The 12972-nt window shown below is 50.3% G+C and overlaps 1 protein-coding gene and 1 pseudogene across 11 annotated transcripts in view; one reads left to right on the forward strand and one right to left on the reverse strand.

Annotated features, from left to right (window-relative positions):
* Nucleotides 1-12972, reverse strand: part of IQSEC1 (IQ motif and Sec7 domain ArfGEF 1) — a 385819-nt gene that overhangs the window by 59638 nt on the left and 313209 nt on the right. The window contains exons 1-2 of one of the 11 annotated variants that reach the window (XM_039886573.1): nt 12141-12429; nt 9442-9547 (exon numbers count right to left, since the gene is read on the reverse strand). The exons of 8 other annotated variants lie outside the window; for them this stretch is intronic. In XM_039886573.1, the coding sequence (XP_039742507.1) occupies nt 9442-9518 (77 nt within the window). In that variant the 5' untranslated portion in view covers nt 9519-9547; nt 12141-12429. Of the gene's footprint in view, nt 1-9441; nt 9548-12140; nt 12430-12972 lie in introns of those variants that run through there. 2 more of the 11 variants (XM_039886576.1, XM_039886578.1) reach the window with 2 other exon arrangements.
* LOC120622531 (uncharacterized) lies at nt 3292-3410 on the forward strand (annotated as a pseudogene).

Below are 12972 nucleotides of genomic sequence, written 5' to 3' on the forward strand. Positions count from 1 at the left end.
GGGTTTTCCAGGCTTGTGGTTTTAAAGCTGGAAGAGACCTGGGCACTTCTGAATGGTGACAGGAGAAGAGGAGGCCATGGGAGAAGGAAAGGGCGCTGGGCATGGGCTAAGGTTAACCTGGTGGGTGTGGATACAACAAGAGGGGAGTCCCTCCTCTGGGGGTCTTGCTTTCCTCTGGGAGGCAGGAAGGGAGGTCAGTAGGCTGCCCCCAGGGGGCCTGGCACCCCTTCTCCTCAACAAGCTGAGGCTCAAGCAGGGCCAATTTCAGGAGCCTGAGGTTTGAACTGGGTAAGCCAAGAGAAAATGGCGGGAGGCGGGGGTGGGGGGAAGTAAAAAACTATGTCCATTTGCAGGGAGTGGGCCCGTATCCCCTACCTCTGGCCCTGGTCTCCATCCCCACGCCTCCTGGCCTCTGCAACCCACAGACCTTTGGATGGCTGACTGTTCCACCACCTCTGGGAGAGAGGGTCTTGCTGACTTCCCAGCCTGAGGCCTGCCCTGCCCAAGTCCACCTCACAGGCTGCAGCATTATCTCTAATTACCCAGTACCCAAGACCTTCAGAAGTGGCTTTTATATACCTGTAAAATACAGGACTCCAAACAATGAACTCAAAGCGGGAGGTTATTTTTAGAGCTTTGCTTACTGACCAACATTCAGCATTTCCCGTTTGTCAGCTGCTGCTGGAGAGACGAACAGACCAAAGGAGGGGATGAGGGCAGCAGTTAGGAGCTGAGGGGTCTTCTCAGGCCCCTCAAGCATATCAGGAAAAGTGCAGTTTTCCTGGATGACCAAGCTGGTATAGGAATGGGCACGACAATGGCAGCTGACTCAAAACAACTCTGTGAGGCACTCACCACTCTAAAGTAATGATGTGAGCAACAGTGAGAGTCTGGGCTGGACTCCAACACCTGGGTTCTACCCTAACTTCTGTGAGCCTCAGTTTCCCACCTGCATGGCGGGGACCAGGCTGCCAATTAGTGGCATCATGGTGGAGTCAGGGAACCGGTGGGGAGCCCTGCAGACAGCTGAAGCTGAGCCTAATTAGCCGGGAATTATTCCAGGAGTGGCCAAGACAGCGCTCTTCCTCACACAGGGCTCATTCTCATCAATCACATAGCCAGAGGGAAGAAAGAAAAGCCCCCTGTCCTGTGCACACAGTGCACACAGCCAGACCCTTGCCCTAGCCTGTTAACAACATGTTTGCCAAGGTTGGCTTTCGGGCCCTGGGGAGGTGGTGGCTCTAGTCTCCTCGGCCCAGGTTTACTCTCAAACATAAAGAACATCTGTCTGTCTGTCTGCCTGTGGAGCAGGGCTGGGCATTCCCACCACTCTGAGTCACTGTCATTAAAATAGCTTGGAGGACTAGAGTGGTTTTGGAGATTAGAATTCAGGTTCCAAGAGACAAGGAGGATCAGGGGTCAGCCTCAAGAACCTACAATCAGATCTCTTCTATCCATTTACAACTTTGGGGGTTCCCATCAGAGAGGGCCGAGGGTCTCAGCTGTGTGTAAACATGGCACCCAGCGTAAGGCTAAGGGAAGACTTTTGTGGCATGTGAGTACCAGTGCAGGGTGTACCAAGGCATTCAGAGCATGGCACAGGTGGGGAAAGGGGTCACCCTGGCAGGAGGAAAGAAAAGGAGTGCTCTGGATCTACAAGTACCATCTCCCCACACCTCCCCTGTCTCCATCACAAGGAGCTCTTCGGTTTCTTCATAGCACGTCTCATTATTTGACTACCCTTTGTCATTCATTATGATTTATAAGTTTATCTCTTACCATTAGAGTACATAAGCTCCACAAGGGCAGAGGGGTGCTGCCCTTGTAACTTGTCCCTGGTTCAGGAGTCCCCTGTGTGAGAACAGGGTTTGGCACAACAGGGGTATTTGTTGAATGAATGAATGAATGAATGAACAAAGAATGAATAAGTGATGCACCAGTGACTAAGGAACCTATACAAACCTGGGAAATAGCATCAATCATTCATTCAACAAATACAGAGATGGGAATGATGGCGCCCAATGGATAATCAGGCCCTAAAGCCATAGAGCTCTGTGCCGAGTGGGCCCTACCCAACTTCGGCAACATGCCTCAGCTTCTCCCAGGACAGGAGCCCTGAGGATTACATGACTCTCTTCCTCTAAGACCTTTGAGTGGCATCACCCTCATCCCGGCCTCCCCTGGCATTTCACCTAGGCTACCTCATTCACTCCCCATAAGACAATGGCAGGGTTTATTCCTCTACCATTTACAAGAGGGAACACTGAGGCCTAGAAGGGAGAGAGACTTAACCAGGTCATGCAAGTGACACATGGCACAGCTGTGACAGGACCTGTGTCCACACTCACTCCTTTGCCCTATACCTAGGCCTTGGAAATACTAAACAGACACAGAAACCGTTAAGTTTCTCCGAAGTGGAGACACGCATTCTTCACCCAGAACACCATTCCCCTTGAGTCACAAAGAAACAGGGGCCACATGCAATCCTACCCCTCAGGTGTGCCCTGGCTCAGCTCCCCTGGGCCCACCTCTGCTCCGAGCCCAACTCCCAAAATCCTGGGAAGCCAGCTGGGCTGGGCCGACACTGGCACAGCCTCAGACAAAAAGCAGGGGCAGAGACTCGCCCCACAGGCTGGCAAATGTGCTTTTACTTGGGCTCAAAGCCAGCTGGCAGAGGGAGTCATGAGGCTCTAGACCTGTAAAGAAGGGGTAGGGAGCAAACATCCTGCAGTCAAATCCAGCCAGGGCCTTTGCTTAAGAAGGTACCACTCATAGTGGTATCACTATCAGTCCTAGAGAGGACCCCAACCTGCCCGAGGATCTCATCCAACATCCTGGGGACCAGAGCATCAAACCAGGGGACTGGCCTAACCCAAGAGGAAAATCAGGCCTCTAATGCCAGTCCTGCAGCCAAACCCAGGATAGGCAGCCCTTCCAGAGAGAGGCTGTGAAAAAGCCCTTTATTCTCCCTGGGCCATTTGGGCCAAGACTGAGGCAAGGGTTAGGCCCATCCATCTGGGATCCTGGGTTGCACCCCAGGGACAGCTGGCTGGGAGGCATGGAGCCACTGGAGAGCCAGGCCCAGCACCCTGCTACTCCTTAAATGGACATTTTAAATGGCACAGAGCTCTTTGGGAGACAGAGGGCCTCTGTGCAGGGCGCTCAATAGGTCTCAACACAGAGGTCCTGAATCGTAGCCCCTGGCCCAGTTATTTTTTTTCCATTTTTTTTTTTTTAAACTGGAATGAATCATCAACATTTTATCATCTAGAGACTTTATATGAAAATCTGGTCTATGACCATGCCACCCTGAATAAGCCCGATCCCATCTAATCTCAGAAGCTAAGCAGGGTCAGGCCTTTTTAGTACTTAGATGGGAGACCACCTAGGAAGACCAGGTGCTGTAGGCATAAAAAATAAAAAATAAAAATAAGGGATTGTAAACTGACAAGGTCCTTGCAATCTGTGAGGTCAACCAAGGGTTGCCTCATCTAAAAAAGAAAAAATATAAAAAAGAAAATCTGACTTCTCTTTGGAGCGGGCAATAGAGGCTCTGGCCACACTGGGTCCATATTCTTGCTTGATAAGAGTCAGACAGTGTGGTAGCAGCCACATTCTTCAGTTAGCAGGTGCTCTCCCACCACCACAGTCCTTACCATACCTTGCCTGCTCTTCTTTACATCACCTTCCTGCCTATCGAGGGCATCTGTATTTGCTTACGATGCTTGCAAAAATCCCACAAAATTTAAGACCCAACTCAAAGAGCAGAAATCAGATCTGGGATCAGTCATTTCCAAGAAACCTGATTTAGAATACCAAGTCCCAAGGGACAGGGCTCAAGAATTGCCATAGCTCTGCTCAGCTCGTGGGAATGCCAAGACCTTCTGCTCTGTTGTGTTCTCTGTTTGATTTTTAGAAGACTCTATCAAAGTAATGCCATCACACTGATCACAGTCTGCAATCAAACAGTCAGCATAGTCACCTAGTTTCAATGCATATCCTCCTTCCACAATTTCATACAGTCAAGATATAATTTAAAAGGCATCTGACCTCCAGTGTTTATTCCCAAACTAGGATCTTAGGTCACATCCTGGGGTTTGAACTCAAGCTCTGCACACCTTCAGGAGACCCTTTGCCTGTCTCCAAAACGATGCCCCTGTGGCTCTACATGTGCCCATGGGGTGGGTGGGGAAACCCTGGGTGGAGGTCAGACCAGGTCGAGTCCAGCTTCCCCATTTCTGGGCTGAGTGACCTGTGATAAGTTACCTCAGCTCTCTGGGCCTCCAGTGTCTCATCTTTGCAATGGGGATCTTTCCTGCCCCAATTACCCAATAGGAATGTGGGAACCAAGCAAGGACACACTTTGCCAACTGCAAATCCCTATGCAAATGTATGGGGCTGTTTCTGCTTCACACTATTGATCAGAGAAGAAGGGCTCAACCTAGAGGCTTTGCTGGGCTTGCCAAGGCCAGAAAGAGGGGCATCAGAAGCGCTCCCCAGCCCAACACCAAATTAAGCACTCCCTGCTCGGGAAACCAAGAACATCTCTGGTGTGTCTGTATAGTACTTTATACTTTCAAAAGCCCCTTTCCCTTCATTCTACCCATAGCTTACTTACCTGGTCATCAGTAACAGTTTACAAAACTGCTTCCCTCGCCATGGTCTCCTCTGCAGCTGGCATCAATTTCCACCCATTCTGTATTTTTTATTAGCCATTTCCTATAGCCTGCCCTCTGCCAGGACAGTTCTTGTTGGTTTTGACTGCATAAAGATTAACAGAGCTTCTAACCCCTGGGCTCACTTGGAAAGATTTTCAACGTGCACACACACAGCCAAAATCTTCCTGGCTAAGCCAAATTAAATACATAGGCCTCTAGTTATTTCCATACACGCAAAATGGACTTAAATAAAGCAGTTCTCTGTGGAAGGCTCCAGCAGACAGGGCTGCACTGGGCCCCAGGGATGCCCCAGGAGTTCTGGAAGTGAGGTACAGGCCAGGGAGCCTGCCTCTGGGAAAGAGTATGGGTGGAAAGGAGAAAGATGCCCATCTTGCAGGCCTCCCTGCCTCTGGCCGACCCTCTCAGCCAATGCCAGGAGTGTGGCCCTCTCAATCCTAGCTCTCCAGTTCCATCTCAGATTGCCACCATTACCAAGCTGCCCTTGGGGTTTCCCCTTACACTTGCCCAGCCTCAGGTGCCAGAAATGCAAACTCTAAAATGCAAACTATCCAAATTCTTTCTGGCTTAAAGTTTTTTGTCATGGTCCAAACTGATACCCATCTCCCAGTCTGCTAAATGTCTTGCCAACCCTATCTCACTCCAAAGCTCCATCCATGTGGTTCTGTCTATAGGCTGGCAGCTATGTGCTGTTGTGCCAGTTCACTCATGCTATTCTTCCTGGGACACTTGGTGCCCATGAGACTCCTCCGCCCCACTGTGAGATGACCCCGAGAGAGGCTTGTTCTATGTGTTTGTGTCCTCAGTGCCAGCACAGTAGTCAAAGAGCATATAGAATGAATGAATTGATGATGGTGAAAAGAATAACAACACAACAACAGATAATATCTGCTGTTCCTGGCACTGCTCTGGGCACTTCACATGGACCTAAGTCATATTGTTTTATAACTTTTTAAAATAGATTTTTATTTTTTAAAGTAGTTTTAGGCTCCCTACAAACATGAACAGAATGTGCAGAGTTCTCATATAGCCTCTGCCCTCCCCACATGCACAGCTATCCCCACCCACCGATCTCCCCAGCAGAGCAGTGGAGTGCTGCATCTGTTACAGTTGGTGAACCTACACAGACACATCATCATCGCCCAGAGTCTATAGTTTACATGAGAGTTCATTCGTGGTGTTGTATAAAACCACCTTTTGAAGTAGGTGTTATATCATCTTCCCATTTTGTAGATGGAGAAACTGAGGCATAGAGAGGTGATGTAATTTACCCAAGGCCACATGACTCACACAGATGGTGAGGAGAGCAAAGGCTGACTGAGGCACTGGTCCACTGGCAGATGGAGCAAGCTGCTTCACACCCCAATCTTCACCATGCTTCTCCCAAAGCAGGAGAAAACCCACCTGCCTTGTCTACCCACCAAATTCCTCCTCTCCTCTCAAGATCTGGGCCTATATAGCGCAGTAGCCACAAGACTCCACAGCACGTCAGTATTGACCTGACGGGCCCACATCTGCATATGGTACTCAGAGCAGGTGGACAGAAAGAGTCTGGAGAGAGAAAAAAGGCTCAGGGTAGCGAACACTGTCCCCCTCAACCTCCTGCAACTGGCACACAGAGCCCTTCCCTGGCAACTGTTTGGCATCTGGCATGCAGGAGCTCTGTGACCTTGGGCAAGTGACTTGGTCTCTCTAGCCTCAATTTCTCAGCCATAAAATGGGGGTATTGTCCATCTCACAGTCATAAACACACATACAAATCCTCAGTTTGGGGCCTGTCACCCAGGAAGTGCTTGAGGTAGCTGCTATCAATAATGAAATACAGGATTGTTATTACTTCCGTACAAAGAGGTATCACAGGGACTAAGTGGGGCTATCAGGCAGTGAGCAGACAACCATGGGAAGGGGCCTCAAGGAGCAGCCTTAGCTCAGAAACAGGAATACCAGCAATACCAGCATCCGCACCTGAGAGAGCAAGGGGTGAACTGACCAGGGCTAGTCAACTCAGGCTTACTGTTGGTTTATTAACTAAACGTGGTTGAGGGCCCTCTATGTGTTAAGAACTGTTAGCCACTAGGGATATTAATAATATATTCATAAGAATGATAACAACTACAATTTCTTGAGCACCTACTATGTGCCAGTTTCCAAATGAGGCACCATGGGATGGCCCAGCATTGAGTGATGAAGGGGTGCATTGGGTAAAGGTGAAAGAAGGGGTGAGGATGACTCTAGTATTCTGGGCAGAGCCTGAGTAGATGGATGAAAACATGGAGAAGCAGAGTTGGGAAACAAGAAGTAATAAAGAGCCAGGTTAGAAGCTAAAGGATGGAAAAGACTATGTGGCGAGAAGAAGAGGGCCTCGAGAATCCCAGTGCTGACACACCAGTATGGGGAGGGAGAGGAGCTGGCCAAGCGGGCTGGGAAGATGCTGCAGTGTGGTGGGAAAACACCCAAGAGGGCCAGTCTCTTAAGTCAGAGAGAAGAGCGCTTGGAGGCAGTGTGTCAGGCTGACAGGAGGCCAAGCACAGTGAGGGGCCAATATGTCCGAGGGGCACGGTTTAAAGCAAGTGTCACCTCCTGACTCTATCACTCGCGAAGGGGCAACCCAGGGGCAGCAGGCAGGGACCTGTTGGGACACAGCAGAGAGCCCCAGTCCTGCCTGGGGAGCCAAGGCGTGAAGGCAAGTGCTTTGGGCACCTCTTCCCCAGGAAAGCCCTGCCTGAAGTGGACTCATAGGCCTGGCTTCCCCTGCTCACTTCTAGACAGAGGGCCTCCCACATAGATTTCTCCAAATGAGACAGGTATAACTTGGTCTTCCAGACTGAGAAACTGGCCTAGGCTGCCGGCAGAACCAGGGGCTGTTGAGGGAAGGCTCTGCCCCAAAGGCCCAGCCGGGCCGGCCAGGCAACATGACACCTCCACTGCCTGAAATAAGACTGACCACGAAGCAGGTCCTTGATGTAAAAATCAACAAAATGTCTGGTATTTACTTCAAAATAATCTGGGGGCAAGGAAATAAAATTGCCCATGGGGGGTCATTATGCCATTCTCTCTGCTTCTGTATTTTTTAAATTTTCCATAAGAAAAAGTTCAAAACAGTGCTAAGAATTTGCAATTCATATCAAAGCCTATTATCTTCCTGAGCGGTTTTGCCATTTTTACTAAATAAGTGGAAAAACAAATTAAAACAAAACCCAAACCCTGTACATGTAAATTATGGCTCTGCAAAAGGTCAAGGGCCCCAGAGGGAACAGAGAATTTGTATTTGTATGCTTGCCCCTCCCCTCCACTTACAGCAGAAAGAAGAGCTGCTGCTTCCCCCAAACATTTCTTCCCCAACCCTTACCCAGGACTAACTGCACTTCGCATCCTGCACTTCAGCATCTATACAGGGATATGACAGCAATAAGGACAATAACTGTGGTGGATATACCAATTAGAAAGAACCACAAGAGTGGCTGGTATTTACTGAGCACCTACTTTGAATCGGCATTCTTTTAGCCCTTTCTCTTCCATCATCTCCAGTTCAGTCATCCCGATATCAGCAGGGAATAGGGAGGACAGTTCTTATACCCAGATAACCTTATGGGGCTGGCAAACATGTTTTTGATATTCAAAGGCACTAGACAGAGCTTTCCAAGGGTGCTCTGCCTGCTCTGCAAAGTGTGATGTCCCTGTGTCCATCCACAAATGGCCCTATGGGGTTCCTGCAGGTTCCCTTCTCCCTACTCCCCTACCCCTTCCTGTCTCTGTCTCATCCTCCACTCTAAAAAGTCCAAACCGCACAATTTCAGGAAGGGGAAAGATATACATTAACCACAAGATTAAATCTATGTTCTGCAAAGTTTGAATACATTATTTTCATTTTTCTTACCTTGATTTCCTTATCTGTAAAATGGGAATGATACCAGCTACTTCCCAGGATTCTTAGGAGGTTCAAATAAAATAAGCATGTGTAAAATTCAAAGGCCACCCAAATGTCAGATACTACCATGGTACAGGCCATTTGCCCATCCTAAGAAATCGTCAACCTAGCTGAGTTTAAATTTTTCTAATCCATGGGCAAAATACTCGTAACTGTCTATTATTAGTGAGAACAGCTGGGGACAGCAGGCTATAAGAACGCATACAGCCTATGGGTTTTAGTACCTTCTCACCAAGTCTGCAATCTGTCTCACCCCCAGTAGCCACTGCCTCACACCATAAACAGCCCTGGCCCTTCCACCACTTTTCTCACTGCCATCTCTCTGCCTCACTCTCTTTTAACCCTGGCCTGGTCCATGGCCAAAAAGAGAGATCATCTATTCTTGTCTAGCAATACACCTTCCCTGAACAAGTAATATGGTCCAGTTCCAGCACAATTGAACCTCTCAGCTCTGAAACACTAGCTAAAAGCCACCATCTATCAAGTGTTTACTCCGCTGTTTAAGCATTTTATGTGGATTAACTCATCAATCCTCACAACTCCTTGAGCTGTAACTGGCACCACCATTACAAATGGGGGAACCAAGGCACAGAAAACCTAAGGAAAATGTCCAAGGTCCAGGTGTCACCATGCCATGTTTTCTACCATAATCACCATCAATTTTCTTTCAGCAGCAGCTCATGCAGTGGGAGCAGCCAGATTCTGTAAGGCCAAACCAATTAATTCAAGACCCTTAATGGCCCTAAAGTCATTACGATTTGCTTTTGAGGACAAATGATAAATCACACTGAACAGCCTCTGAGCATCCTCCCCCACCACACAAATACACACACTTCCACAGGCGAACTGGGCCACGTCTGTGAAACTCTCCCCAGGCCTCTGGCTGGGTCTAAGCCCATGAGAACTGCTGTCATCTTGTCTCTGTGCTTAGTGGGCGGATATTCTACACATCATCGTAATTCAAAGGAAATTTACAACAGAGAAAGAAGAAAATCAGAACGAGTCAGTGGTGGTGGGAAGAACAGCCTGCTGACTTGGATGATCACAGCATCTGACTTGAGGCTTAGAGTTGGCCAGCTGGGTAAGGGCTATTAGACACCCACATTCTCAGGCACTTCTGTGAAGTGTATTTTCATTCCCTTTCACAGAGTGGGAGACTGAGGCTCAGAGGGGTGCGGTAACTTGTATAAACTCATAAAGCTAAGCTGATATTTGAAACAAAATCTGTTTGCCTCTCTCAGCTGCCTTGGACTCATATTCCACTGGCAAACTATGATCCCATGTTCCACAGAGTCCAGCCATATAACATTCATGTACACACGTACACACACACACACACACACACACACACACACACACACACAGCTCTCATAGCCCCAGGAGCCCTGTTCAGTCCCTTCCAGAAACACCTATTTACCCATTCATCTCACTGTTTGTGCAGATGTCAGTCCTGTCCATGTTTTTGAACTGAAGCTGTGTAAATATTAGCACATCTATTTCATAGTCAGACTTCCTTGAGCAAAAGCCTGAAAATCCCCGCAGGGCTGGCTGGGGCCCTTCAGAGTCCCGGTATCAGAACATCTGGGTTCTACTCCAGGCTCCTCTTGTAATATTCTGCTCATGTCATTGGATTCCCTACCTTAATGTGCCTATTTAGAAAGGGAGGGTAGGGAGAGATCTGGGCTGCCTGGAGGCTCAAACCGTAAAGCATCAGGTGCTGCAAAAGCACAGTTAGAGAGACCTGTGATCGCAGGGTGGTATGCTGTGGTGGGAGAGCTTGTCTTGGACTGTTACAGACAGGGGGGTCTTCTGAGGTCCCTGAAGCATGCTGGATCCTTTCAGGGTTTAGAGAGGGGAGAAGAACTCTGGGTGGGGGCAAGCCAGCCAGTGCAAGATGCTCCTGGCTCTACTGGCTGAGCCTTCGCAGGCCAGGCTTCCTTTGGAACCACATCCCAGGCACTCGGGAGCAAATGTGACCCACCTGTTCTGAGGCTGAAGGGTGAACTACTATGTCCCCAGCGCCTAGAGGAGGAACCATACACAGCAGGCACTCTCAATAAACCACAGAGGCTTGGTGCTGAGGAGACTGAAACAGTCAGCTTCAGTTTTCTCTCCTGCAACATAGGAATGCTAGTAGCACAAAGACAAGAATGCAAACACAATACCAGGTGGGACAGCTGCATAAGGCAGCAGCACATGTGGGATATGAATATCATGACCCTCATTCTCAGACTGTTCCACTGATTCCAGACAGCTGGCCCTGCAGCTGCAGCTTTCTTGGCCTCTGCCCCAGATGCAAGGAGCAATGGGTCCTTGGGAACCCCATCCCCACAACCCTATATGATGCTTCAGTCTCCTGGGGTAAGGAAGGAGCAGACAGGAACATATGCATGTTCTCAGTGCAACTGCCAGACACCTGCTGCAGAATTTTTGAACTCAAAAATCAAATGGCTGCAAGTGGGCCTCCCCACAAGGGGCCTGACATAAGCCAAATTGGCTTGTCAACAAATCTCCGACCCACAGCCCTACTCCTTCAAGGGTTCTGCAGACAGCTCAGGGGGTGGCTGTGTTGGCTATAAGAGAGGAGTGGGGAAATCGATATTCCCAGCACATAAATACACTCTCTCCCTCTCTCTCCATAAATATGGGCCCTTGGACGTTCAGACAGCCACTCCACAGGCCCACAGCAGAAAAGGGTTAGTCTCTGAGACATACACTCATCTCCTCAGACTCCATTCCTGACCACACCTTGTGTACATAAACAAACACCTCCAACCCTACCAGCAGCACCCTCACAGCAGTAGCTACACAGTACTCAACCTCCCTCAACTTCAAGCACCCCAGTGCACTCCCAAGTAGCCCACTGGAAGCATACCTGGACCACCTGCACACAGCCCCTATACTACCTGCACACAACACCTCAGCCTCGCATACACTTGCCGTAACAGAGCAGACATGTAATCCCACACAGAAGCCTAGGGTCTCCCATAACCAGGCCTCTCTGTCAACCTCTGGCCCAGACACAAGCACAGAGGCCTCCTGGTCACACTCACAAACTCCAGACCACTTGCTCTTGCACCTGATTCCAATTCCCATCAGTTTCTGCCGCGTAAACTCACCCACACACATCACTCGCAAGTGTGAACACACACTCTTCCATTCTGACAGCATCTTCTCACAGGCAGACTCAGGTCTGGTGTCTGGTTGACACACACTAATATAGACACACTCAATCCTGTCACCTTCTTCACACAGGCACCTGTCCTGACAGTCTCAAGCACTCTCGCACACCTTTTTCCCCAGCCTCTCTCTGGCATACTTACACCCCAAGCAGTCTCTAACAAACCATCGCGCAGAAAAACAGCGCCAGGCTCTCTCATAAACCCACAACACACTGCATGCAAATGTGCAGTGGCTGGGGTGCCGCTGGCACGCCGGGCCCTGCCTCGGCAGCCTGCGTTCAGCAGGTCCCCACTGTCTTCTCGCTGAAGCCCTCGCGTCCAGCCCCTGGCCTCGGCCCCGCCCGGGGCCCTTACCCGCAGTCAAGCTCCAGCTCCAGCAGCGACTGAGTCCGCTCCGAGTTGCAGTGTAGGCACCACATGGTGGCTGCCGCGGAAGCTGACGGGGACAGGCGCCCGGGACCCAGGCCCAGCAGAGTACCGCCTACTCCCGCCACAGGCGGCCAGATCCCGGGGCCTACACCCGACCGCCCGGAGACCTGACCACCCACCACGTGACTACCTTGAGGCCCACCAGTGCCTAACAGTTCCTGCCGCTTCCAGCCTCCAGTCCGAGCCCCAAGCCAGCCCAACCCACCCCTTCTCCTTCTCCTCCTCCTCCCCTTCCTACGCCGCGGCCGCCGCTAGCCGGCCGCAACCCAAGGCCTGGCCTGAGGAATGTGGCCCGGGAAGGGGCAGGGCTAATGGGCGGGGCCGGAGGAGGAGCCGCGAAAGAAAACGCAGGGGGCGGGGCATAAAGGGGCGGGGATGCATATGGGGGCGGGGCTAACAGAGCCACGCGACTAGGCGGGTGATGAGGGCAGGGTAGGGATTCTCAGGTTACAGCCTCCACAGTTTCAGCAAGCCAGGCCCTTTTCTGGGAGGACCGCGCATTCCTCCAACGGAGATACCCCGAATAACCACATCTCCCCAACATGCAAGCAAGCACAACAAACACAAAACCCCGCCGGCTTTGGCCTCGGTTTATAAGACCAGGCCTTTGCTGTCCCGGATGGTGTAATTCTGGAGCTCTGATGCTCCTGCCCCAGAAAAAGGAGTAGTTCCCATCCTAAGGCTGGGAACATTTTTGAAGATTTTTTGGTGAGGATCTAATGCAAGCAGCTTCTTTCTCGCTAAGCCCGACCAACTC

Source organism: Pteropus medius, unplaced genomic scaffold (assembly GCF_902729225.1).
Source record: "Pteropus medius unplaced genomic scaffold, Ma_sr-lr_union100, whole genome shotgun sequence".
NCBI lineage: Eukaryota > Metazoa > Chordata > Mammalia > Chiroptera > Pteropodidae > Pteropus > Pteropus medius.